Source organism: Rhinoderma darwinii, chromosome 5 (assembly GCF_050947455.1).
Source record: "Rhinoderma darwinii isolate aRhiDar2 chromosome 5, aRhiDar2.hap1, whole genome shotgun sequence".
Classification (NCBI taxonomy): domain Eukaryota; kingdom Metazoa; phylum Chordata; class Amphibia; order Anura; family Rhinodermatidae; genus Rhinoderma; species Rhinoderma darwinii.
Window position 1 is genome coordinate 211,401,805 of NC_134691.1, and position 27,306 is coordinate 211,429,110.

General features: G+C 40.0%; 1 protein-coding gene across 6 annotated transcripts in view; it reads right to left on the minus strand.

Annotated features, from left to right (window-relative positions):
• TENT4A (terminal nucleotidyltransferase 4A) overlaps positions 1–27,306 on the minus strand; it is a 78,651-nt gene that overhangs the window by 33,426 nt on the left and 17,919 nt on the right. For 5 of the 6 annotated variants that reach the window (XM_075826923.1, XM_075826918.1, XM_075826922.1 and 2 more), the window contains 7 exons: positions 27,126–27,246; positions 20,778–20,885; positions 20,529–20,657; positions 17,462–17,675; positions 8,158–8,284; positions 7,909–8,012; positions 6,757–6,902 (listed from right to left, as the gene is read on the minus strand). In XM_075826923.1, coding sequence (XP_075683038.1) covers positions 6,757–6,902; positions 7,909–8,012; positions 8,158–8,284; positions 17,462–17,675; positions 20,529–20,657; positions 20,778–20,885; positions 27,126–27,246 — 949 coding nt within the window. The remainder of the gene's footprint in view (positions 1–6,756; positions 6,903–7,908; positions 8,013–8,157; positions 8,285–17,461; positions 17,676–20,528; positions 20,658–20,777; positions 20,886–27,125; positions 27,247–27,306) is intronic. The other variant, XM_075826920.1, reaches the window with a different exon arrangement.

The following is a 27,306-nucleotide window of genomic DNA, read 5'->3' on the forward strand; positions in this document are numbered from 1 at the left end:
ATTTGGCATCGCAATAAATCGTACTGACCCATAGAAATAAGTTAGCATGTTATTTATACCGCATAGTGAACGGTGTAAATTTGAAATGCGAAAAACAAATGCTGAATAGCTTTTATTTTTTTAATTACCTCCCAAAAAATAAAAATTAATGCTTGCCATTCAGGACAAAAGAGGTCTGCTCCTTAGCGGCGTTAAGCCATTGTCTGTGGGAGGGGTATGGTGGCCTGCTTGGGACATTGACTTTCCTACCTAGAGTCCACTTCCTAGTGGCAAGTGCCTACACCCACGGTGCGGTCTCTCCCAACAGCAAGAATATTTTTTTTTAGACAGCACCGAGAAAAAGATACATTTAAAAAAGTACTTCATGATTTATACAGCGGCCAAGGTGTAATCCTTTGTTGCAGTTGAACACCATTGTATTCTCAACTTAGGCTATATCATACATAAAGTGCTGAGCTCAGAATGGAACTTTGGAAAATGTAAACTGCACAAGGAGTCCAACAAAATAGACACTAACTTTTCAAACAACTTCTGTTAATTTAACCCCTTCCTGCCGCAGCCCTTTTTCAGATTTTCATTTTCGTTTTTCCCTCCCCACCTTCCAAAGGCCATAACGCCTTTATTTTTCCGTCGATATAGTACTATGAGGGCTTGATTTTTGCGGGACAAGTTGTAGTTTTTCGTAGCACCATTTATTTTGCCGTATAATGTACTAGGAAACGGGAAAAAAATTATTTGTGCGGTAGAAAATGAAAAAAAACAGCGATTCCGCCATGGTTTTTTGCGCGCCATTTTTACGGAATTCACTGTACAATTAAAACAACATTCATTTTATTCTATGGGTCAATACGATTACACCGATACCACATACGTGTAGGTTTTTCTATATTTTACTACTATTACAAGTAAAAACCTTAGTGTAAAAACGAAAATTTATTTTGTTTCGCCAAATTCCGAGAGCCGTAACGTCTTTATTTTTCCGTCGATTAAGTGGTATGAGGGCTTATTTTTTGCGGGATAAGCTGTAGTTTTTAATAATACCATTTTGGTGTAAATGTGACGGTTTGATCACTTTTTATTTCATTTTTTGTGGGAGATTAGGTGAACAAAAAAAAGAGAGATTCTGTCGTTTACAATTTATTTATTTTTTACAGCGTTCACCGTGCGGGTTAAATAATGATATATTGTAATAGTTCAGACTTTTACAGACGCGGTGATACCAATTATGTTTATTTATTTAATTTTTTACTATGCTCTAGGGGGAAAATGGGGGTTTTTTGAACTTTTAATATTTTTTTTTTTTTTTTTTTACACAAAACAACTTTATTTAACTCATTTTTAAATTTTTTATTAGTCCCCCTAGGGGACATCAACCAGCGATCGTTGGATCGCTTGCACGATATACTGCAATACTAATGTATTGCAGTATATCGTGATTCTGACAGTCTCCCATGAAGCCCTGCCGGAGGCAGAGCTTCATAGGAGTACCAAGATGGCGGACCTGGGGGACTTAGTCAGACCCCCAGGCAGCCGTGTGAACCAACGGCTCCCCCCGATCTCGCCGCGGGGGGGAAGTGGAGACGTTACAGGGGGTCGCCCCCCTGTTTTTAGTAATTTAAATGCCACGATCTCTATTGAACGCGGCATTTAACGGGTTAAACAAGCTGGATCGCGCTAAAGCGCGATCCCGCTCATAACCCGGAAGTGTCGGCTGTAACACACAGCTGACACACTCGCTCTATGGAGCGGACTCAGCTCGTGAGCCCGCTCCATATTCCCCCACCCGGCGTGCGCCGTATATATACGGTGGATGTCGGGAAGGGGTTAAAGGAAGGGTGTCGCAAAAAAATTTTTATATTAATTTGCTTTTAGTGTTTTATCAAAAGAAATTTTGTGTTTTACTTTTTTTTTTTTCTAACTTTTTCTTCACTATGGGGCTATTTTTTTTTTTTCATCTCTGTATGTTTCAATTTTTCCCCAAGGCACATCAAAATATGATTAGGATTGCAAACCTAATAAATAATAATAATAAAGTACAATCTAATAAGAATATATTCTCATTTTTATAAAGAAAAATTCTTGCTAAAAAGTCCCTGCATCTTACAGTTGGCAGTGCCGAGCCCTCTGTCCACTTCTTACTTAACCAGCACTCTGCAGCTCCGAAAAACCGCGTACATGGTTAAGTTACGGAAACGCTTTTTCCGTAACTCATCCATGTATTGTACCAGCGATCTAATCATCACTGATTCAAGTTCCCTAGGGGAACTAAAAACGTGTATCTCTTGATATTTTTCCCAAAGTGTAAAGAAAAAAAAATGATTTTTTTGCCTATTTTCTGTTGTCTAAAACCTGGGTGCGTCTTAAAGCCCAAAAAATAAGGGGTGTGTGCAAAAAAAAAAAAAAGGAGAAATATATATATATATATATATATATATATATATATATATATATATATATATATGAGGAACATGTATTATTTCAGAGGGATTAGATAGAATATTAATTACGCCTGATTTGTTTATCATAGACGCGTTAGAATCATCCTTAACCGCTTAGTGACTAAGCCTGTTTTGGTCTTAGAGGCTCTGTAGCCACATTATAAGTGCCCTATCTCCTACACAATGAGATGGGCGCTGTAATGTATGTAACAGCAGTGTTTTATTTAGAAAAACTATCTATTTTCACCAAGTTATGAGCGAATTTAGCTTTATGCTAATGAACACACGCACACACGCGCGCGCTGTGTGATACAACCGACACTTCCGGCTAACGAGCGAGATCCCGTTCGAGCGCGATCCTGAATGTTTAATCAGATCGGGGTCACCGTTGGTTGGCACGGCTGCCTGGGGGCCTGACGAAGTCCCCCAGGTCCGCCATCTTTGTACTCCTGTGAAGCCGTTAAAAAAAAAAACAAAAAAAACCTTTTCCCATTTTCCCTCAAGCACAATGTAAAAAAAATAAAAAGCTAACATAACTGGTATGGACGTGTCCGTAAAAGTGAACTATTACAATATATCATTATTTGGTCCGCACGGTGAACGCCGTAAAAAATTAAAACCATCAGAATTGCTATTTTTTGGTCCCTTCTCGCACAAAAAATTAAATAAAAAGTGATCAAGTCTCACGTACCCCAAAATGGTACCAATATAAAACTGCAGCTCGCCCCGCAAAAAATAAGCCCGCACAGGTCTAAATCGACAGGAAAAAAAAAAATATAACTTTACGGCTCTCAGAATGTTGGGACAAAACTCTAATTTTATTTTTAAACAATCAGTTTTTTCCTTGTAAAAGTAGTAAAACAAAGAAAACTATATAAATTTGTTATCGCTGTAATCGTATTGATCCGCAGAATAAAGTAAACATGCCGTTTTTACCGTACGGTGAACGCCGTAAAAACAAAACCACCCAAAAGGTTGAGGAATCGCTTTTTTCCTATTCCACCCCACATTTTTTCTCGTTTCCCACTACATTATATGGTACAAATCTATACACAATCTATAACTAGTCCCACAGAAAACAAGCCCTCATACAGCAATATTGATGGAAAAATAAAAGCGTTATGGCTTTTGGTAGGTGGGGAGGAAAAAACAAGTGAAAATCCAAAAAATGGCTGCGGAGGGAAGGGGTTAATGCCCAACTGGGCGTGTTTTTACTTTTGACCAAGTGGGCGTTGTAAAGAGGAGTGTATGACGCTGACCAATCAGAGTCATACACTTCTAAATAAAAAAAACACTGCTGTTACCTACATTATAGCACTGATCTCATCGGGCACTTATGTGGTGACAGAGCCTCTTTAAGGCCAACAGGCTTAGTCACTAAGGGGTTAAGTATGATGCCAACGCGTCTGTGATAAACAAATAAGTAATACGCACGCACACAGATACGCGCGCGCACACAGTATTTAACGTGGTGAAGAGAGATCGTTTTTCTAAATAAAAAACACCGCTGTTACCTACATTACAGCGCCGATCTCATTATGTAAGAGAGGGCACTTCTAATGTGGTGACAGAGCCTCTTTAACCCCTTGTCTCAGCCCTTTCAGATTTTCATTTTTTCCTCCCCACCTTCCAAAAGCCATAACAACTTTATTTTTCCGTCTATATAGTCCTAGGAGGGCTTTATTTTTGCGGGACGAGTTGCAGTCTTTCGTAGCACCATTTATTGTGCCATATATTGTACTAGGAAACTGGAAAAAAGAAATTTGTTGGGTAGAAAATTAAAAAAAAAACAGCGATTCCTCCATGGTTTTTGGAACGCCGTTTTTACGGAATTCACTGTGCAATTAAAACATGTTAACTTTATTCTGTGGGTCAATAAGATTACGGCGATACCAAATATATAGTTTTTGCTATATTTTAGATTTTTACTTGTAAAAGTACTAAGTGTAAAAAAGAAAATTTATTGTGTCGCCAAATTCCGAGAGCCATAACTTTATTTTTCTGTCGATTAAGTGGTATAAGGGCTTATTTTTTGCGGGATAAGCTGTAGTTTTTAATACCATTTTGGTGTACATGCGACGTTTTGATCACTTTTTATATCATGTTTTGTAGAAGATGAGGTGACCAAAAAATAGAGAGTCTGGCGTTTACAATTTTTTTATTTTTTTACGGCGTTCACCGTGCGGGTTAAATAATGATATATTGTAATAGTTCAGACTTTTACAGGCGCGGCAATACCAATTTTGTTTATTTTTTTACTATGCTCTAGGGGGAAAATGTTTATTTTTTTTCATTTTTAATTTACATTAAAAAAAGATTTAACTAAATCGGTACTTTTTTTTATTAGTCCCCCTAGGGGACTTCAACCACCGATTGTTAGATCGCTTGCACAATATACTGCAATACTAAGGAGGCAGGGCTTAATCGGTGCACAAAGATCGCAGACCTGTGGGCCTTCATTAGGCCCACAGGCAGCCATAACAACCATCGCCCCTCCCGCGATTTCGTTGCGGGGGGCGTGTTGAGCTGTTAGAGTGGGTCGCCCCCATCTTTCCAACAATTTAAATGCTGCGGGCGGTATTGACCGCAGCATTTAACGAGTTAAACGAGCGGGATCGCGCTCGAGCGCAATGCCGCTAGTTACTCTGAAGTGTCTGTAACAAACAGCCGACACCCGCATTGTATTATGAAGGATGGTTTATTTGCTTATATTCTCCTTATGAAATTACATTGTGAATTATCAAGCAGGATGCCGAATTACTAAGATATGTAATATGTGAAAGTGATAATAATAATGTTTAAATAATTTCGTTTCGTGCAGCAGCCATCCTGTCTGGAGTTCCCATCTTCGTTCTTTTGTAGTGAATAGGAAAGTCATTGTTCCTTTAATACAAGTAATGTTGATTTTGTATGTTTTATCTTTGACCTTGGCTCCCATACTAAGCTTGCAGAGAAGGAACAGGGAGTGAGAACGGAGGGTGGCAAATATGCGTGTGGGAGAGCCACCTTACGGGAACATTCTGCCCAAGAGAGATAAGGCCACCTGCAAACCTGATGTGTGAAGAATTATAATGATGTATCTGGGATGTACGTTATGATCTGCTTTGTACTGAACAAATATTGTCACATTGTCTGATTGGTTAACCTCAAGCCTACACCCCTTCTGAATAATGGTATTATAGTTTGAGTTTGGAAATAAAACTTCAGAGGAGTATTTTGAGCATATCAGCAGCGTCTGTGTTTTCTTCTCCTTCTCCATCGATATAGATCGGTATGAAATATCCTGATTAGGATGCTGGATAAAGTGCCTGGCCTGAGAGTCTGTTTAGACTCGTCTAAATTTCAGTCTAATATATTTTGAGCCATTGATTTCCAAGACAGTATGGAGTGGGTTCACTCAGTGAGCCCGCTCGGTAATTCCTCTACACCGACTTTGGCGTATGGATACGTCAAATGTCGGGAAGGGGTTAAAGTCAACTGGTTCCGTCGGCCGCCGGTGGTGTCCATGGTGCAATCAGGGCATAAGAGTATAATAATGCAGTAAATAAATAATAATCCGCAGATGTGTGGCCAGTGTCGCACTGATAAATGGTGCCCAATCTTATCCGCTTTTGGAACACTCTGCATATTTTTCGTTGCCATATTCTTGGAGCTAGAAGTTTTTTTTAACAGGCCGCCATACTTGGCAGACAAGGGGCCAATGTTAGGCCTCCTGTTGCCGACAGCCGATCGGCTAGCGTGACTACCCGGCTCTTTTAGCCGGGAAACCATGCTGCAATTCTGTGATTGGTCAGTGAGTAGTGACTGACCTATCACAGCGATCGCTGATGGCACCGCGATTGGTCCCCCGACGAGTCACAGTGACTATCGGCTGTCTCTGACAGCCGATGTCACTGTTCTGTCACCATGTGTTTTGACATGTTGACAAATGCACCATGACGTAACTGTACTTCATGGTGCCTTAATGCAGTGCAAACCATGACGTACAGTTGTCTCAAGTGGTTAAAATCTGGTTTCAATCCTTCACTCCCCTATATGCTTACAGCTCATTACTAATGTATATAATATGATATAAATAGGAAAGCAGGTTTTCGCCTTCTCTCGGTGTGCCGTGTATAAAAAACAATGGCAGTTATGCTTTATATACAAGCTTAGACAACTGAGAATTAGAGAGCAATGCAGAATACAAGTCATATAATGGCCACACACACACAAATCAGGTTATTCTGAAGTCACCTAAAAAGATAGGTACTCTTTAAAAAAGCATTTGCACAATCATGACAAATATAACAAAATTGTGCAACTGTAAAATACTTACGATGTCACTGCCTGATAGAGATGATGAAGAGGAACATAGTTCAGAAGACAAATGCTGAGGACTGAACGGAGAAATGCTCAAACACTGGTCAAGAGTAGACTTTATATTACCATCTGGACATGGTAAGCGTAATTCTCTCTTGTTGTCTGCAAACAAGAAAATAGCCTAATATTTTACAAACCACTTAAGAGGACCAATGATTTTAACTGGGTGGTGGGGGGCTTCTCCAGCAAAACATTAATTCTCAGCCAAAGAATTTTCCTTTAAAAAAATATCCTACCCAAGAAATTTTTCCAGTAAGTGTATACACACTACTCGAAACAAATTGCATTACATGCTTAACATTTATGTCATTTAAACCTTTAGAGGTGTTCTCCGCTATACGGAAATTTATTTTTTATATTTAAAAGATTTTACAATTTTACTACTATACCTTCTGTATTAATTCCTTACGGTTTTTCCAGATCTACGCTTGTCGTCATACAGTAGGAACATTCATAGTTTACTACCAGTGGATACATTTCTGTCCATGGTCATGTAATAGATGCAGCTGCTGGGATCGTTACTGTAATGGTATGTTCCCACGGCTTATTTTAGTCCGTTTTTCGGGCCGTAAACTGCTGAAACATCGGAAGCAGAACTTCTCCAAAACATCTGCCCATTGATTTCAATGGGAAAAACAGCGTTCTGTTCCGACGGGCCGTTTTTTTTTACTGCCGCGAAAAAGTGCATGTCACTTCTTGAGCAGTTTTTCATAGACTAGAAAAAGAGCTCCAAAAACAAGCGTAAAAAAAAAGCAGCGAAAAACGCAAGTTGCTAAAAAAAAACGGCTGAAAATCAGGAGCTATTTTCCCTTGAAAACAGCTTCGTATTAGCAGACTTTAGTAAGCGTGTGTGCACATACCCTTACAGTGTATATCAGAGCTGTGTCTTCTAAAGATCCCAGCACCTGTGCGTCCATCACATCAACATGGACAGATTATTATTCACTGGAAGTAAATAATGAATGTTCCTACTGAACAACAAGCAACGATCTTTAAAACGGTGCGGAATACAGAAAGTATTTTGGAAAATTGTGTAACTTAAAAAGACAAAATATTAAATTTGCTGTTTGTTGAATAACCCTTAAACGATCGTCTCAAGTTCACTTACCACAGATGTGTGGAGAAGAATCCATCTTGCTTTGCCAGACATTCTTGATCCATCCCCTATAGTCAATTACTTCTTGAGTGATCTTTATAACCCTGCCCAGTATGCTATAATAAATGGACACGTTAAATATGAAATGTATTCCAAAGAAGCAGGCAAAACTCTACTGTACTCCGCTGAAAGATCTACAAGGGATAAGCAAGTAACACTGCTCTAGTAACATGAACACATTTTATATTTTCATGCCAATACCTCTCAGAATCTCTATTAGGATATGATCTTGCAAGTGGCGAAACCGTATGACTCAGCACCAGGTAGGCATAATCAAATGCTTGCTGGACTTGGATAGCCCCATATGAACTTCTTCCAACATCATTTTCTGTGGGGAAGGAGAGAAAAAAAAAAAAAAAATATTACACCCATTTTTTTCTTTTTAAAAGAACTGCATTTTAGTTTCACAACAGTGTTTGAAAAGTCAGTGCAACAGTACTTCAACAAAGTTTCCAAAGGCAAATTTGAACTGGTTTTGTTTTTTGTTTTTACACACTAAAGAGGATGTCCAGGATTAGAACATGGCTGCTTTCTTCCAGAAAGAGTGCCACACCCGTTTACTGCTTGTGTATGATATTGCAGCTCAGCTCCATTGATGGAGAGCGGAGCTGCAATATCACTCAGTCTGCATGTGTGTGGCACAGATTCTTGGGAAAAAAACATCTTAGTTTTTCAAATACTGGACAGCCCCTTTAACCCCTTAAGGACGCAGCCACTTTTGGTCCAAATGACCGCCTCATTTTTTAAATCTGACATGTGTCACTATGTGGTAATAACTTGGGAACGCTTTTGCCTATCCAAGCGATTGAGATTTTTCTCATGACATATTGTAATTTATGTTAGTGAAAAAATTTGGTCGATAAATTCAATATTTTTTGTGAAAACCACCACAACTTTGCAAAATTTGTCAAAATTAGCATTTTTCTAAAATCAAATGTATCTGCTTGTAAGACAGATAGTTATACCACACAAAAGTGACTAGTTAACATTTCCCATATGTATACTTTGTTTGCATCATTTTTTGAACATGCTTTTATTTTTCTAGGACGTTACAAGGCTTATAAGTTTAGCAGCAATTTCACACATTTAAGAAAATTTCAAAAGTCTATTTTTTTATGGAACAGTTCAGTTCTGAGGTGGCTTTGAGGGCCTTAAATTTTAGGAACCACCACAAAACACTCCATTTTAAAAACTGCACCCCTTAAAGTATTCAAAACCGCATTTAGAAAGTTTAACCCCTTTATGAGTTTCCCAGGAATTAAAGCAAATTGGAAGGGAAATTTGCAAATTTCATTTTTTTTGCAGAAATCAATTTTTTCTATAATACTGAAGGTTTTTACCAGAAAAACACAACTGAATATTTATTGCCCTGATTCTGCAGTTTAGAAATATCCCACATGTGGCCCTAGTGTGCTACGGGCCTGAAACACAGGCCCCAGAAGCAAAGGAGCACCTAGTGGATTTTTCAGCCTTCCTTTTCTTAAATTATATTTCAGGCACCATGTCAGGTTAGAAGAGGTCTTGTGGTGCAAAAACAAAGGAAACCCCCCAAAAGTGCCTCCATTTGGGAAAATACACCCCTAGAGGAATTCATCTAGGGGTGTAGTGAGCATTTTGACCACACAGGTATTTCATAGATTTCATTAGAATTGGGCAGTGAAAATGAAAAATGACATTTTCCAATAAGATGTAGCTTTACCTCAGAATTTTTGATTTTTTCAACAAATAAATGAGGAAAAGCACCCCAACATTTGTAAAGCTACTTCTCCAGAGTACGGAAATACCAAACATGTGGTCATAAACTGCTGTTTGGGCAAGCGGCAGCACTCAGAAGGGAAGGCACGCCATTTAGCTTTTGGAGTACGGATTTTGCTGGATTGATTTCATTTGTAAAGATCCTAAGGTACCAGTACAGTGGAAACCCCCCAAAAGTGACTCCATTTGGGAAACTACACCCCTAGAGAAATTCAACTAGGGGTGTAGTGAGCATTTTGACCCCCCAGGTGTTTCATAGATTATTAGAATTGGGCAGTAAACATGAAAAATTACATTTACTTCCACTAAGACGTAGCTTTAGGTCAAAATGTTTCATATTCTCATCAAATAAAGGAGAAAAAACACTAACATTTGTAAAGCAACTTCTCCAGAGTATGGAAATACCCCATATGTGGTAATAAACACATCAGGGCTCAGTTGGGAAGCAGTGCCATTTGGCTTTTGGAGAGAAGATTTTTCTGGATTGGTTTTTCTGCACCATGTCGCTTTTGCAAAGCCCCTAAGGTACCAGTACAGTGGAAACGCCTCAAAAGTTACTCTATTTGGCAAACTACAACCATTGAGGAATTCATCTAGGGGGGTAGTGAGCATTTTGACCCCACAGGTGTCTCAGATTTTATTTGAAATGGGCAGTGAAAATAAAAAATTACATTTTCCAAGACGACGTAGCATTAGTTAAAAAATTTTTTATTTTCTCAACAAATGGAGAAAAAGCTCCGTAACATTTGTAAAGCAACTTCTTCAGAGTAGGGAAATACCCCACACGTGGTCAAACTGCTATTTGGACACACAGCAAGGCTCTAAAGGGAAGGAGCGCCATTTAGCATTTGGAGTGGAGATTTTACAAGATTCGTTTTGACACCATGTTGCATTGAGCTATAGTACCAGTACAGTGGTGCCCCCGAAAAATTACCCCATTTTGGAAACTAGATCCCTCAAAGACTTTATCTAGGGGTGTAGTGAGCATTTTGACCGCACAAGTGTTATGCAAAAATGAGTAAACAATAGATGTTGCAGATTGAAAATTGCCTTTTTCCACAGATCTGCCATTTCAGTGCCCAATGTGTTGTGCCCAGCTTGTACCACCGTATCCATACATTCCATAAATTGTTAAGCGGGTTCTCCACAATACAGTAATACCCCATATGTGGTCATAAATTGCTGTTTGGGCACACTGCCGGGCTCAGTTGGACCACCAATTGGCTTTTGAAGCGCAGATTTTGCTTGGTGTTTAAGTGGTATTTTAGCTTATATTGTGGGGCCATATGTAAACTGGGAGTACATCAGGGTATATGTAAGCTGGGCGGAGTACATCAGGGTATATGTAAACTGGGCGGAGTACATCAGGCTATATGTAAACTGGGAGTACATCAGGGTATATGTAAGCAAGGCGGAGTGCATCAGGGTATATGTAAACTGGGCGGAGTGCATCAGGGCACAATAGGATGATGTAATAATGTCGTGAATTAATAATCCATGGATTGGTGTGGTACGCTTTGAACCATTCCTTTATGCACAGGCCGGGTTTTTGGGGTATTATACAAAATATCTGCGCTCCAGTATTGCCGAATCTTTGACTTCTTCACTAGCCCTATAAGCAGCACAAGGCCCTAAAGTTTCTTCATCTCCGCTGCATCTACAGGGTCCACCTGTGGGGTCCAGCAAATGACGATCTGGGGTATTTAGTGAAATTCTACTGGACCTAAAAAATTAGTCCGGGCCGTCATTTAGCATCATTTTGCATCTTTGCGTTTTGAGAGTCATAACGTGTTATTTTTCCGTTCACGGAGCTGTGTGAGGGCTTGTTTTTTGTGGAACGAGCTGTAATTTTTATTGGTTCCATTTTGGGGTACATGCGATTTTTTTTTAGCACTATTTATTCCATTTTTTGGGAGATGAGGAAACCAAAACACAGCAATTCTAGCACAGTTTTTTTTTTTTTTTACAATGTTCACCGTGCAGTATAAACATGTTAACTTTATTCTGCGGGTCGATACGATTACAGCGACACCAAACTTATATTGTTTTTTTACGTTTCACTATTTTCCCACAATAAAAATACTCTTTTCTAAAAAAAAAATCATGTTTTAGTGTCGCCATTTTCTGACAGACATAACTTTTCTATTTCTTAGTGGATATCGCTGCGGGAGGGCTTGTTTTATGCGTGACGAACTGTAGTTTCTATTGGTACCATTTTGCGTTACTTGCAACTTTTTGATCACTTTTTATTACATTTTTTTTGGGACAAGATGACCAAAAAATAAAATGGTCAGTTTTTTCTAAAATTTTTTTACGGTGTTCACCGTGTGGTAAAAATAATGTGATATTTTTATAGATCAGGCCGCTCCGAACGCGGCGATACCTATTATGTATAGTTTTTCTCATGTTTTTTCTAATAAAGGAGTTGATCAGGGAAACCGGGCGATTGTTGTTTTTATTAGTTAAAACTTTTATTTATTTATTTTTCTTTAACATTTTTTTTTTCTTTTATCACTCTTTTATTACACTGACCTGGGGACTTGAAGGTCTGGTCTTCTGATCCCCAGTACGATACACTGCACTACTTATGTAGTGCAGTGTATCGTAACGGTCATTCTTCATTTGACAGTTAGCCTATTACGTCATGCCTCGGGCAGGACCTAATAGGCTACCGTACCTGGGCAACCAGGAAGCCTAATGACGGCTTCTTGGTTGCCATAGCAACCATCGCCACCCGCGATCCATCGCATGGGGGTACAGAGGGAGCTCCCTCCCTCTGTCAACCACTTCAATGCGGCGGACGTCATTGCAGCGGGATGTCAGCTGTGTATGACAGCCACTGAAAATGAAGCACGCACAGCTCCTGTGCCGTCTTCATCTACAGGGCGTGACTGTACGCCCGTGTGCGGTAAATCACTTTGAATTTGGACATATCATGCCCAAAAGCAGGAAGGGGTGAATACAGCCACTTAAACACTTATTTCCCATGACGACAATTCTAGGGAATTTTTTCTTTACATTTGACATTGTACCATTCCGGTTATATCGCCTAGAAATGTATGAATAAAATGACTACTGGGTATTACCAGCTTGGGGAAGGGGGTGTCTGATACATTTTAATTTGACAAGGGAATAGGCAAGACTCATTTGTCAACTTACATACTTTGATGAGGAATAACCGATACAGTACATTGTTTAGTGCTATTGTGGATAGAAAATATTGGATGGGTTGTCCCACAATATTATGCATAAAATAACTACCCAATTGGACTTAAAAAAAAATGTTACAGTTATGCTGCCCCCTGGTGCGCTTAATTGCCTCACAGAATGTCCCCCTAATGTGTCCAGTTCAGGGGGGTGGAGGGGGGGGGGGTTACACAAGCTTCGTAAGGTTAGTCACACCGCCCAGATCTCTTGTACACAGCAGAAGTGATTCCTGCTATTGTTAAGGCCAGTCATTAAGAATCGCACACTAGTAGCAAATCACTAGCACTGGGCTGCGCTATCGTTTCCGCTAAAAAAAACCTGAAACCTTGCGGAATGGAAACAAACGGAAACCATTTGGAATGGAAGAATTAACCATTGAAATCAATGGTAATGCAAAACAAGCTATGATTTCCGTTTATCTGTTCCTCTGACAATGGATGAACGGAAACCCCAAACGGGACGAGACGCTGATGTGAACGAGGCCGTAAAGAGCAATTTTTTTTCTACCCCTAAAGCACGCAGAGACACAAAAAACTAAACTCAAATTTCTCCCGCATAAAACAAGGCCTCAAATAGCAACATCACTATTACAAAAAAAAGTTATATGATTGCTAAAAGGCAGAGCTGCAAAAAAAATAGAAAAATTGGTGTTTAAGGCTTTCAGGCCTAGTCATTAAGGGGTTAAATTATTCCAATTGAGACATTGTTTTGTGTTCTCTAATTGTTGCACACTATAGTTTCAATTTCAATATAGAAAATTAGTATTTACACCTAGGTTTTAACCCTGTATTGAAGGCAGAACAAGGTGTCCAAAAAAAGCACAAGCCTTTTAGGTTTCTTTTACCTACTACTGCACATATATTTCAATATTTTATGTTCTAAGAGATATTATATATATATATATATATATATATATATATATATATATATATATATATATATTTATTAGGGCTGGGCGATTTTGCAAAAAAAACAAAAAAATAGATTGTTTTTCAACACTTGACAATTTGATTTAAATCTCTATGGCCCCATGCAGACGACCGTGCTCGTAATTACGAGCACGGCCGGCCACGGGCAGCCAGCCGTTTTTTCGAGCCGTGCTCCCATTATAAAGTATAGTAGCACGGCCCGTAAAATAAAATAGAACATGTTCTATCTTTTTCAACGACACGGGCACCTTCCCGTGAGAAAACGGAAAGGTACCCGTGGCCAAAAGAAGTCTATGGGCCCGTTATTTCGGGTCGTAATTACGACCCGTAATAACAGGTTTTTACGGTCGTGTGCATGAATGAGGCCTACCTTCTTATTTATTTTCCCTTTATTTAACAGTAATACCAAGAGATAATTGAATACATTTTCTTCATAAAATAACTAACATATATTGCTATAATTATTGTACGTAACATCACAACTTTTAACATCTGCAAATACTTTATTTTCTAATAAATACAATTGGAAAAATGTATATCTAATGGATTATAACTTCTGTGTTCCTAGCAGGGGACAGGTTAACCGAATCTATAATCAATTATATACTGTGTGCACTAATATCCCTCTCTGCCCGTCACCACCTTAGCCGGTCTCAGACATTACCGGATTCACATGACCGTGATTGGACCTTAAAAATGGTCCGTGTGTCAGCCGACTTCACGGCCCGATCACGGTACATGTGAACGGGACTCCTGGCATCAGTCATTTAGACTACATTCACAAAAAAAATAGGCATTAAAAACTGATCAATTGTCAGTATCTTGTCCATTTTGCATCAGTGTCTCCAAATTCTCATCCATTCTCATCTTATATAGCCGTTAAAAAAAAAAACTAAAAAAAAAACCTTACATCTTCCAGGGAAGATCATAACAGCACTCACACACAGCGCCACACACCACGCTACAGCGCCCACCCCCAATATAATGCCACAAGACCCATGTAGACAGTGCCACACTCCCTTGCAGATAGCACCCCCACGTAGATCGTACCCCACCTTGTAGATCGCACCCCCACATGTAGATCGCACCACCCGCCTACCATGCAGATCGCACGCCTTGTAAATCGAAGCACCCCTTCCATGTAGATTGCGCCGCTGTAGCTGCCACTAGGAGCTGAATCCCCAGCCAGAGGTTGCCGATGCTTTGGCCGGTGATTCAGCTCCGGTGGGAGCCACAGCGGCGCAATCTACAAGTTAGAGGGGTGTTGTGGTGCAATCTACAAGGTACATGGGGGGGGGGGGTGCGATAGGTGCAATCTACAGCGGCACAATCTATAAGGGTGGTGGTGCGACCTGCAAGGGAGTGCCATCTACAGCTGGGTAGTATCCATAGGGTGGTGTGGCTATGTACTAGGATTCTCTGCTTCCCCGCTTCCCCACGGAACAGCAGTTCCGTCTGGAAGCAGAGACAGAATATGTCGGACCAGGTGGCTGGGCGGAGCTTCCCCTTGCAGCTCGGCACCACTAAAGAATAAAAAAAAAAAAAAAAACTCTATATACATATATAACACACTACCGTTCAAAAGTTTGGGGTCACCCAGACAATTTTGTGTTTTCCATGTGAAATGTTAAATACTTTTGTGTCAAAAAAGACAAAAGTATAATAGGTATGATACCTTTATTGGCTAACCATAAAAGTTCTATATGCAAGCTTTCAGAGCACAGAGGCCCCTTCTTCAGGCGGTTTACAAATGAATGACTTAGAAAAAAGCACAACATTTAGATGTTACACAAAGACAATTAGTACATGAAGTGATATATCATTAAGATAAGCCGGGGCAATAAAACTGAGGTTATAGAGGTGATGACTTAGGAGTTAAGGCATCTGGAGTCAGTCTGATGGGGGACATGACGTGTGTCCATGTAGTGGCTCATAAATCCTGGTGTTAGATTGAGGCCTTGTGTCAATGACTGGAATTTTACCATGAAAACGCACTTATATTTATCAAATGAGTTGCAAAATGACTAGAAAATATAGTCAAGACATTGACAAGGTTAGAAATTATTTTTATTGGAAATAATCATTTTCTCCTTCAAACTTTGCTTTTGTCAAAGAATGCTCCATTTGCAGCAATTTGGCATTCTAGCTGTTAATTTGCTGAGGTAATCGGGAGAAATTTCACCCCATGCTTCTAGAAGCCCCTCCCACAAGTTGGATTGGCTTGATGGGCACTTCTTGCGTACCATACGGTCAAGCTGCTCCCACAACAGCTCTATGGGGTTGAGATCTGGTGACTGCGCTGGCCACTCCATTACAGATAGAATACCAGCTGCCTGCTTCTTCCCTAAATAGTTCTTGCATAATTTGGAGGTGTGCTTTGGGTCATTGTCCTGTTGTAGGATGAAATTGGCTCCAATCAAGCGCTGTCCACAGGGTATGGCATGGCGTTGCAAAATGGAGTGATAGCCTTCCTTATTCAAAATCCCTTTTACCTTGTACAAATCTCCCACTTTACCAGCACCAAAGCAACCCCAGACCATCACATTACCTCCACCATGCTTGACAGATGGCGTCAGGCACTCTTCCAGCATCTTTTCAGTTGTTCTGCATCTCACAAATGTTCTTCTGTGTGATCCAAACACCTCAAACTTTGATTCGTCTGTCCATAACACTTTTTTCCAATCTTCCTCTGTCCAATGTCTGTGTGCTTTTGCCCATATTAATCTTTTCCTTTTATTAGCCAGTCTCAGATATGGCTTTTTCTTTGCCACTCTGCCCTGAAGGCCAGCATCCCAGAGTCGCCTCTTCACTGTAGACGTTAACACTGGCGTTTTGCGCGTACTATTTAATGAAGCTGCCAGTTGAGGACCTGTGAGGCGTCTATTTCTCAAACTAGAGACTCTAATGTACTTGTCTTGTTGCTCAGTTGTGCAGCGGGGCCTCCCACTTCTCTTTCTACTCTGGTTAGAGCCTGTTTGTGCTGTCCTCTGAAGGGAGTAGTACACACCGTTGTAGGAGATCTTCAGTTTCTTGGCAATTTCTTGCATGGAATAGCCTTCACTTCTAAGTACAAGAATAGACTGTCGAGTTTCACATGAAAGCTCTCTTTTTATAGCCATTTTGAGAGTTTAATCGAACCCACAAATGTAATGCTGCAGATTCTCAACTAGCTCAAAGGAAGGTAAGTTTTATATCTCCTCTAAACAGCAAAACGGTTTACAGCGGTGCTAACATAATGGCACAAGGGTTTTCAAGTGTTTTCTAATCATCCATTAGCCTTCTAACACAGTTAGCAAACAGAATGTACCATTAGAACACTGGAGTGATGGTTGCTGAAAATGGGCCTCTATACACCTATGTAGATATTGCATTAAAAAACAGACATTTGCAGCTAAAATAGTCATTTAGCGCATTAACAATGTAGAGAGTGTATTTCTGATTAATTTAATGTTATCTTCATTGAAAAAAACGGCTTTTCTTGCAAAAATAATGAAATTTCTTAGTGACCCTAAACTTTTTAACGGTAATGTATGTATATACATACAAATTATATATCTTTATAGCTATATATCTAAATCTAATTTTCACATGCATACACACACACACAAATTTACCAGGTATCAAAGGATCCTCAATGCACAGCATAGAAGGCCTGTATCCATTTGCCATTGCTTTCATGATTTCTTCCTTAGCAATGTAAGCACCTCCATTTCTTATTCGAATACCGGTTTTCAAGTAATTAAAAGTTCTTCCATACAATTCAAAGAACTCAATCAGAAGCATGCCAAGATTTTCATTTGCCCTTCTAGCATCAATTCTAGGATGCAACTATAAAACAAAAAATATTGCATTAGGTAAAACACCGTAGGCAGAAAGGAAAATACCTTTAGAATACAATTTACCATACAACACATGACTTCTCCATTGTTCTTTCAATTATGTTTGACTGTATTCACTGTGCGGTAAAGACAACTTGCTAACTACTCTATGGGTCAATAAGATTACGGCAATGCCAAAATGAAATAATTTCTCATGATGTACTACTTTTGAAAAGAAAAATTTGGTAAAAAAAATAAAATTGTACGTACAGTTATATACGGAGCGATCATTATTTTTCAGTCGATGGAGCGGTGTGAGGGATTTGTTTTTTTTTGCAGGGGAAGCTGCAGTCTTGCGGTACACATACAAATTTTTGATCTTTTGGGTAGTAAGGGGGGACCAAAAACCAGGAACGTTTGCATTGTGATTTTTTTCCTATGGAATTCACCCATCAGGCAAATACAATATTCTACTAGTTCAGACGTGGCGTACAAATTATGTTTACCTGGTTCAGGACCAGGCTTCTTTTGAGCCTTCAGGACCAGATATCGTTTAGCCATTTTTAGAACTCATTAGTTAAACGGCTGTAACTTCTATTTGTTGAGCAAGTAACGAGAGTTTTGCGATTTTTTTTCGTAGACCGTACAGGATTCTTTTTTTAATCATTTTTATACACATACTTTGCGATTTTTGAATTTTGAGTTTAAAAATAGCAAAAAATATTTCTTGTGATAGTCATGTCTACTGTAAATTGATATATTACACATCTCTTCCAGGGTAAATGGGTCAGGGCTAACACTACGATTGGTGTGGGGAGTATGTTTTTTTTTTGGGTTGGTATTTTATGTGAATTTAGTTCATTTTTACTATGGCTTGTCCCTCAAAAAGGTCAGAAAATACCTTTGGGGGACTTTATTTTTCTTTTACACCTTGTTTTTCCATTGTAACTGGGGCTGTTACTGGGGAAATCAGCTCTTATAGTGACTTGTCACTAATAGGGCTATGCTGGGTCTAGTTAGACCAGGTAGCAGCCTCTAACTGCATCCCGGCCATCATGTGACCAGTCACATGATCACCGATACCGTTAACGCTGCCTCTATTCTATGGATCAGAGAAGATAGAAGCAGTGAAAGCTGCTTCTATCTTCTCTTTATGTTGCCGGCAGTCAAAGCTGCACCCTAAATACACTACGGCTCGGGTTTTAAGGACCTCGACCGTCGGCCATAAATATACAGTCGGCAGTCGAGAACCAGTTAAAAGTATGGCACTAAAGGCAGACCTGGGGGCCTTCACTAGGTCTCCAGCAGGTATGGCAACTGATCGGGACACCGGGTTGTGGGGGGCACAAGGAGGAGACTGAGGGAGCCCCCCTCCAACTGTCTAACCGCTCAACTAAGGACAAAAGCTGGCCATCTAACCTGATTTGTTTTTATGAAGAGGTGAGCAGAAGCCTAGACAGAGGGGCCGCTGTGGATATAGTGTTTTTGGACTTTGCAAAGACATTGGACACTGTCCCCCATAGAAGTCTAATGGGTAAATTAAGGACTATAGGTTTAGAAAGTATAGTGTGTAATTGGATTGAGAATTGGCTCAAGGACCGTATCCAGAGAGTTGTGGTCAATGATTCCTACTCTGAATGGTCCCCGGTTATAAGTGGTGTACCCCAGGGTTCAGTGCTGGGACCACTATTATTCAACTTATTTATTAATTATATAGAGGATGGTATTAATAGCACTATTTCTATTATTGCAGATGACACCAAGCTATGTAATATAGTTCAGACTATGAAAGATGTTCGTGAATTGCAAGCGGATTTAAACAAACTGAGTGTTTGGGCGTCCACTTGGCAAATGAGGTTTAATGTAGATAAATATAAAAGTTATGCACCTGGGTACGAACAACCTGCATGCATCAAATGTCCTAGGGGGAGCTACCCTGGGGGAGTCACTTGTTGAGAAGGATCTGGGTGTACGTGTAAATCAAACTAAATAACAGCATGCAGTGTCAAACAGCTGCTTCAAAGGCCAGCAGGATATTGTCGTGTATTAAAAGAGGCATGGACTCGCGGGACAGGGATGTAATATTACCACTTTACAAAGCATTAGTGAGGCCTCATCTAGAATATGCAGTCTAGTTCTGGGCTCCAGTTCATAGAAAGGATGCCCTGGAGTTGGAAAAAATACAAAGAGCAACGAAGCTAATAAGGGGCATGGAGAATGTAAGTTATGAGGAAAGATTAAAAGAACTAAACCTATTTAGCCTTGAGAAAAGACTACTAAGGGGGGACAGGATTAACTTATATAAACATATTAATGGCACATACAAAAAATATGGTGAAATCCTGTTCCATGTAAAACCCCCTCAAAAAACAAGAAAAAAAGGTTCAACCTGCAGAGGCGATAAGCCTTCTTTTCTGTGGGAACTGTGAATCTATGGAATAGCCTACCGCAGGAGCTGGCTTTAAAAAAGGCTTAGATAATTTCCTAGAACAAAAAAATATTAGCTCCTATGTGTAGAAATTTTTTACTTCCCCTTTCCTTGGTTTAACTTGATGGACATGCCTATTTTCAACCGTACAAACTATGTAACGTCACTGTCACTCTTCACCGCAGCATCTGAATGATTAAACAGCTGGGATCAGAGATCTCAAAACACAGCCTTGCAGGCGGGTGTCAGCTGTTTGGCAAAGCCGGCACCCACCACGTATCGCTCGGCGCCATCTTGTGGTAGAGCACATTTGACGTAACTGTACGGTCGATGTCGCTAAGGGTTAATATACAGTATGAATAAATGCCTATCACAGTAACAGCCAACCACATAATTTTTACAATCGTGAATAAAAGTAGTAAAACACAACCTTACCTGTAAGAAACTTATTGCCATTAAAATAAGACTGTAAGAGCTAATCCCACCAGTAAAAACTTCATTCAGATCCCTTTGAAGGAGAAACTGTTTCAATACTAAAATCAGGTAAGGAAGTAAAGAATATTCCTATAATAAAAAAAATTAAAAAAAGTTAATAACTATAAAGGAGACCGACTAAGCAAAGATGCCAGATATTGAATGTTACAGGCAAATACTTTGACAGTAATAAACATGCATCAGTTTTACCTTCATACAATCTTTGATGAACTGAGCTGCTTTTACACCAGTTCTTACATTAAAACTGATATCTACTTTGACATCTGTCTCCCGGTCTGTAAGTTTAATTATCGGCACCTGAAATAAAAGCAGATGTACACACGTCTTGAACTGAACCCTGTTGCAAGGTGCGCCAAATGTATTAACCCCTTAAGGATGCAACCCCATTTTTCAAATCAGAAGTGTCACTTTGTGGTAAGAACTTTGGAATGCTTTTATCCACGCGACTCAGATTTTTCACTTTGTCAAAAAGCAACCGATGACTGATGTACAAGATCTAACAAGGTGTGAACAGGGCCGGTCAGACTAGATTAATACACTGCAGTATTGTATAAAACAAAAAAAAAACACTAAAAATTTCTGATTAGAAGTCAATGGAGAATTTTTTTTTTTTTAATCATAACCGACCATGAAGGATCATTTTCAGTAAGTACTCAAAAAATTACTTACATGCCAGTGGGGAAAAAACAGTGGGAGGTCCTAAAGCAGTTTCCGGGGAAGGACAAGAACAATGCGCAAATGGTCGACTACTCCACTGCTGCTAGCATAACCTAGCAACCGGGAAAAATATGCAAAAGTGTGCAACTCAGATGTTGAGAGAGACCAGCAACAGCGGAGGGGACCCCACAGGGCTGAAGTAATGAGCGGTTAGTCGGAAAGAGGAGCTCAGCCTTTAGTGCGATATCTTGCCACACAGCATTCAAGTCTGACAAGGAAAGTAGTGACCCCCATCAAGATGTAGAAGAAAGCATTCTCAAGAATGGTGTATATATATCAAAAGGAGGTGCATGTGCAAGACCAGGACAAGATCCTGAAGAATTGTACGCTGAACAAAAGGGGAGACCCATTGGAGGAGAGCAGTCTGTACGTTAGGGAGGAAACTAAAGGCTAAACCCCAGATCCTGCCGGGGAAGACCAAACTTGAAATAAAAAAATAAAAATTAAAACAAACATGGGGGGGGGGGATAATTCCTCAAACTAGTGTAAAATGAGACTTCCAGGTCCTGTGAATATATGAGATTGGGATGGTTATCCGGCCTTCAGTAAGAATATGATGACTAGCTCCACAAAGCCACTAGGTCTCAAACATATGGTGTGAGAAGGCATGCTACCTAAAGGAGTGACTCGAAAGAGCGAGGAGACCGAACCAAGAAGAGCAGGTCATCTGAGAAGTGCCAGGAAAAATGGACAATGAGAGGGACCACAGTCATAAAGGCAAGACTTGTGCCACCAGGATGATGCATGCACTAAGCTACAAAACACCTAAACAAATCCTAGGGAGAAGATGCAGAAGATCTACATTCACTACACCAGCCAAAGACAAAAAGACTAGCCGGAGTACAGAAGTCTTCTGCTGAAGAAGTCCACTGTGCAGTAGACATTAACAATTTTTGGGGTGTGTCTTTAGTGTCATAAGCTGGACATTGAAATTTTTACTTTGCACCATCCGCAGCATAATCATTTATGGAAAAGGTGCTCACTACACCTCTTAATAAATGCCTTGAGGAGTGTAGTTCCCAAAACGGGGTCACTTCTCAGGAGTTTTTTATTATTTCACATCAGAGCCCTGCATTTGTGAAGCAATACTGTGTAAGTTGTCAAATTAGGCCTCAACTTCGCATGGTACTCTTTCACTCCTGAGCCCTGTCGAATGTCCAGGCAAAAGATTAGTGCCACATGTAGGGTGATTCTAAAATCGGGAGACCGCATAATAATTAATTAGAGAGCGGTCTTATGGTGGCACAATTTGGGCACCACATATTGGCATATCTATGGAAAAAAAATCCCATTTTCAATCTGCAACAGAGTGCACACTAATTTCTGCAAAACACCTGCTGGGTTAACATGCTCACTACACCAGGAGGGCTTATTCAGACGAACGTTAAATACGTCCGTGCAACGCGCTTGATTTTCACGCTCGTCGCACGGACCTATATTAGTCTATGGGGCTGTGCATACAGCTCCGTGACTTTTACGCAGCGCGAGTCCGCTGCGTAAAACTCACGACATGTACGTTCTTTGTGCGTATTTCGCGCATCACGCACCAATTGAAGTCAATGGGTGAGTGAAAATCACACGCACCACACGGAAGCACTTCCGTGGGACGCACGTAATTCGCGCAACAGCAGGGAAAAGGATGAATGAAAACAGAAAAGCACCACGTGCTTTTCTGTTTAAAACATCCAAATGGAGTGTCATAATGATGGCGGCTGCGCGAAAAGCACGCAGCCACGCATCATATGGTGATGAAACACGGAGCTGCTAAGTGCCTTTTGCGCACGCAAAACACCGAGTTTTTTTGCGTGCGCAAAACGCACACGCTCGTGTGAATCCGGCCTTAAGTGAATACCTTGTGGTGTATAGTTTCCAAAACGGGGTCACTTCTGGGGGGTTTCCACTGTTTGTCCCACAGAGGCTTTGCAAATGAGACATGGTGACCAGAAACCAAACCAGCAAAATCTGAACTCCAAAAGCCAAATGGCGCTCTATCCCTTCTAAGCCCTGCTGTGTGTCCAAACAGCGGTTTATGACCACATGTGGGGTATTGTTTTACTTGGGAGAAATTACTTTACAAATGTTGCAGTGCTTTTTCTTTAGTCCTTATGGAAATGAGAAAATTAAACTAGCTAAACCTACATTTTACGTGACCTACTGCCAATAATTTCTGCAAAAACATGTGGGGTCAAAATGCTCACTATACCCCTAGATAATTTCCTCAAGGGGTGTATTTTCCAAAATGGGCCACTTGTGGGGGATTTCCACTGTTTTGGCACCTAAAGAGCCCTTCAAACCGGACGGTGCCTAAAATATATTCTAATAAGGAGGCCCAAAATCCTCTAGGTTCTCCTTTGTTTGAGGCCAGTGCTTCAGTCCATAAGCACACTAGGGCAACATGTGGGATATTTCCTAAAACTGCAGAACCTGGGCAATAAACATTGAGTTGCATTTCTCTGGTAAAACGTCTAAAGGGTTAAGAAACTTTCTAAATGCGGTTTTGAATACTTTGAGGGGGTGACTTTTTGGGGGTTTCTAAGATATATAAAGGCCCTAAAAGCCACTTCACAACTGAACTGGTCCCTGAAAAAAATAGCCTTTTGAAATTTTCTTGAAAATGTGAGAAATTGCTGCTAAAGTTCTACGATTTGTAACGTCCTAGAAAAATAAAAAGGATGTTCAAAAAACTATGCCAATCTAAAGTAGACATATGGGGATGTTATTTAGCAACAATTTTATGTGGTATAACTGCCTAACTTACAAGCAGAAACATTTAAATTGAGAAAAATGCAAATTATTGCAAATTTTCCGCAAATTTTGGTGTTCACAATTAAATACTTAATGTACCAAGCAAATTTTAACCGTAACAAAGTCCAATGTGTCACGAGAAAACAGTCTCAGATTCGCTTGGATAGGTAAAAGCATTCCGAAGTTATTACCACAAAGTGAAACATGTCAGATTTGAAAAATTAAGCTCTGTTAGGAAGGTCAAAAGTGGCCAAAGTGGGAAGGGGCTAACTTAGGATTTCTCTTTCCATACTTGCTATAATGAAAATTCGCTGCTTTTCGTCAGCAAAAACCTCAATAGGTTTCAAATTGCTGCCGATTCTTTACTTCTCCATTGAACTCAATGAGGAAAATTCTAAACAAAAATGCAACGGTTCTGCAGCATAAACGGACATGCTTCAGATTAAAAATGTAAAATTAACCAGGGGTGTTATGAACATTTTGACCACAGGTGTTTAATAGAATTGTGCCGTGAAAATGAAAATATTTTTACAATAAACTGTAGTCTTCACTCAAACTCCATCTCCACAAGGAATTGAGAAAAAAAAGTAATAATTATTGGGCGCTTTCTCCAGAGTATTGAAATACCCCATGTGGTAGTAAACTCCTGTTAGGACACATGGCAGGGATCAAAAAGTGAGTACAATTTGGTTTTAGGAGTGCAGATTTTACTGGAATGGTTTTGAGGTTGGGAATCTTGGTGCACAGTACATTTACCTTTGGAAACAAGGGTCAGGGAGCTGCTGCCAGGGCAAATAAAATCATGGGATGCATCAGAAGAGGCATAGATGCTCATGACAAGAACATAGTTTTGCCTCTATACAAATTACTAGTCAGACCACACATGGAATATTGTGTACAATCTTGGGCAGCTATGTATAAGGACATGGCTGAACTAGAATGGGTGCAAAGAAAGGTAATTCAGGGAACGGGTGGATTGCAGTACCAAGTAAGATTATCAAACGTGGGGCTACTCAGTTTAAAAGAGAGACTGCTTAGGGGCTAATTGTAGTGATGAATTATATACTTTTACATTGTAAAGATCTTTCTAACAATCTTCACACCTAGGCCTGTAACAACGTCAATAGGACATGCTCTATGTCTAGAGGAAAAAGGGTTTCACCATGACAAATGGGGATTCTTTACGGAGAGTAATGAGACTATGGAACTCCCGGTATAGAATGTTGCGATGGTTGATTCTTTGAACAAGTTCTAGAAGGCCTTGATGCCTTTCTCGAAAAATATATTACAGGCTATGAGTACTAGATTCTGGAGAAGGGATGTTGATCCCCAGATTTATTCTGATTGACATATTTGGAGTCAGGGAGAAATTAATCCCCTAATGAGGAAATTGCCATCAACCTCATGGGGGTTTTTCCTTCCTCAGGATAAACACCGTAGGATTATAGGTTGGACTTGATGGACCTTTGTCTTTTTTCAACCTTAACTATGTAACTGAGATACCAGTACAGTGGAAACCCCTGAGAAGTTACCCCATTTTGGAAACTACTGCTCTGAAGTAATTCCTCTAGGAGGTGTAGTGAGCCACACAGGAGTTTGGCAGAAATTAGTGCGCAATGGATGTAACTGTTAAATTTTCAAGTTTTCCACAGGTTTGCCACGTCAATGCCAACTACGTGATGCCCAGCTTGTGCCACTGGAGACATCCCATAAATAGTTAAATCTGGTTCTCCCGAGTAGAAAACCCTATAGGTTGTCAAACTGCTGTTTGGGCACACTGCCACGTTCAGAAGTACCACTATTTGATGGAGCACAGATTTTTCATGGTAGTATTTGTTTTTTTCACTGGTATTTAAATTTATGATGTGGGAGCATAGGCAAGATTATCAGTGCATAAGGTGGTATAATAAATGGGTTTAAGAGGAGAACGATGGCAGATGTGGGGAACTTCATTAGCCCCTCCCAGGCTAGAGGGAGCTTTTGTCCCCTGCATCTAAGTGGTTAAACAGCCAGGATCAGTTCTCTGATCCCAGCCGTTAGAAAAGAGTGTCAGCTATAATCAACCGCCGACACTAGCAGCGTACGGAGAAGGCTTAGCCTGCCCCACACCCGTTATGACGTACAGTTACGTCATGATGGGTTAAAGTCTAAACTAAATAACATTGCCATATATCTCAAGTCCCTTTAGGGCATATTAACCCCTTCAATGGTTTATCCAGAAAGAAAAATGTAGGGAATGCAACTAAAATTGAAATATATGCTGTACAGTAAGAAATATCTACTTTACATTCTAAGCCTCCCTGAATGTTTCCCCTCTGTGCCCGCCAAAGCACGTGTCCACTTCGCCATTGATGACAAACTACTGGTGTAGAGCTGCAGAACTAGATCATGGTGGATGTTCTAGCAATTTGCATCCAGCTCGACTGAACCAGAAGACTGGTACAATCATATAGTGAGTACATCATGGCAGGAATGGTAGAAGTTTATTAAACGCAAGCAAGTAGACTTAGAGGCTCTGTCACCAGTTTATAAATGCCTTATCGCCTACATAATCTGATCAGCGCTGTAATGTAGAGAACAGTGGTTTTTATTTTGAAAAACTATAATTTTTGACCAAGTTATACACCATTTTAGATTTATGCTAATTAGTTTAATAGTTCTCAGTGACCAATCAGCATCATTCACTGCTCATTGTTACAGCCCAGCTTCTTTCACTGCACAATCATGCTGTGTGGACAGTGAAAGAAGCTGGGCTGTAACAATGAGAAGTGAATGATGCTGATTGGTCAGCGTCTTACACTCCTGTATAACACTCAGTTGGTAAAAAGTACAAACACGCCCAGTTGTCTATTAAGAAAGTCATTAGCATAAATCTAAAATGGTTTATAACTTGGTCAAAAATGATCGTTTTCCAAAATAAAAACAAACTTATCTACATTACAGCGCCGATTAGATTATGTAGGAGATAGGGCACTTATAATCTGGTGACAGAGCCTCTTTAAGTAGTCTGAAAGTAAATCTAGTGTGCCAGGTAAAGATAAAATAAAATTTTAATTCAGTGTTGCCACCACATACCGTTGCTTTGTCCAGAACTTTAATTGAGCCTGGCTCAGCCACATTTTGTTTCCTTAATGCCTGTTCCAAGAGTTGTAAAGGAGGGTGGTCCCACTTTCCAAACACTACGAGATCTATGTCACTAGAAACAGACATAACCAAGTCAAAGACCTTTTGTAATTTTTAGCTAAATATACTAATC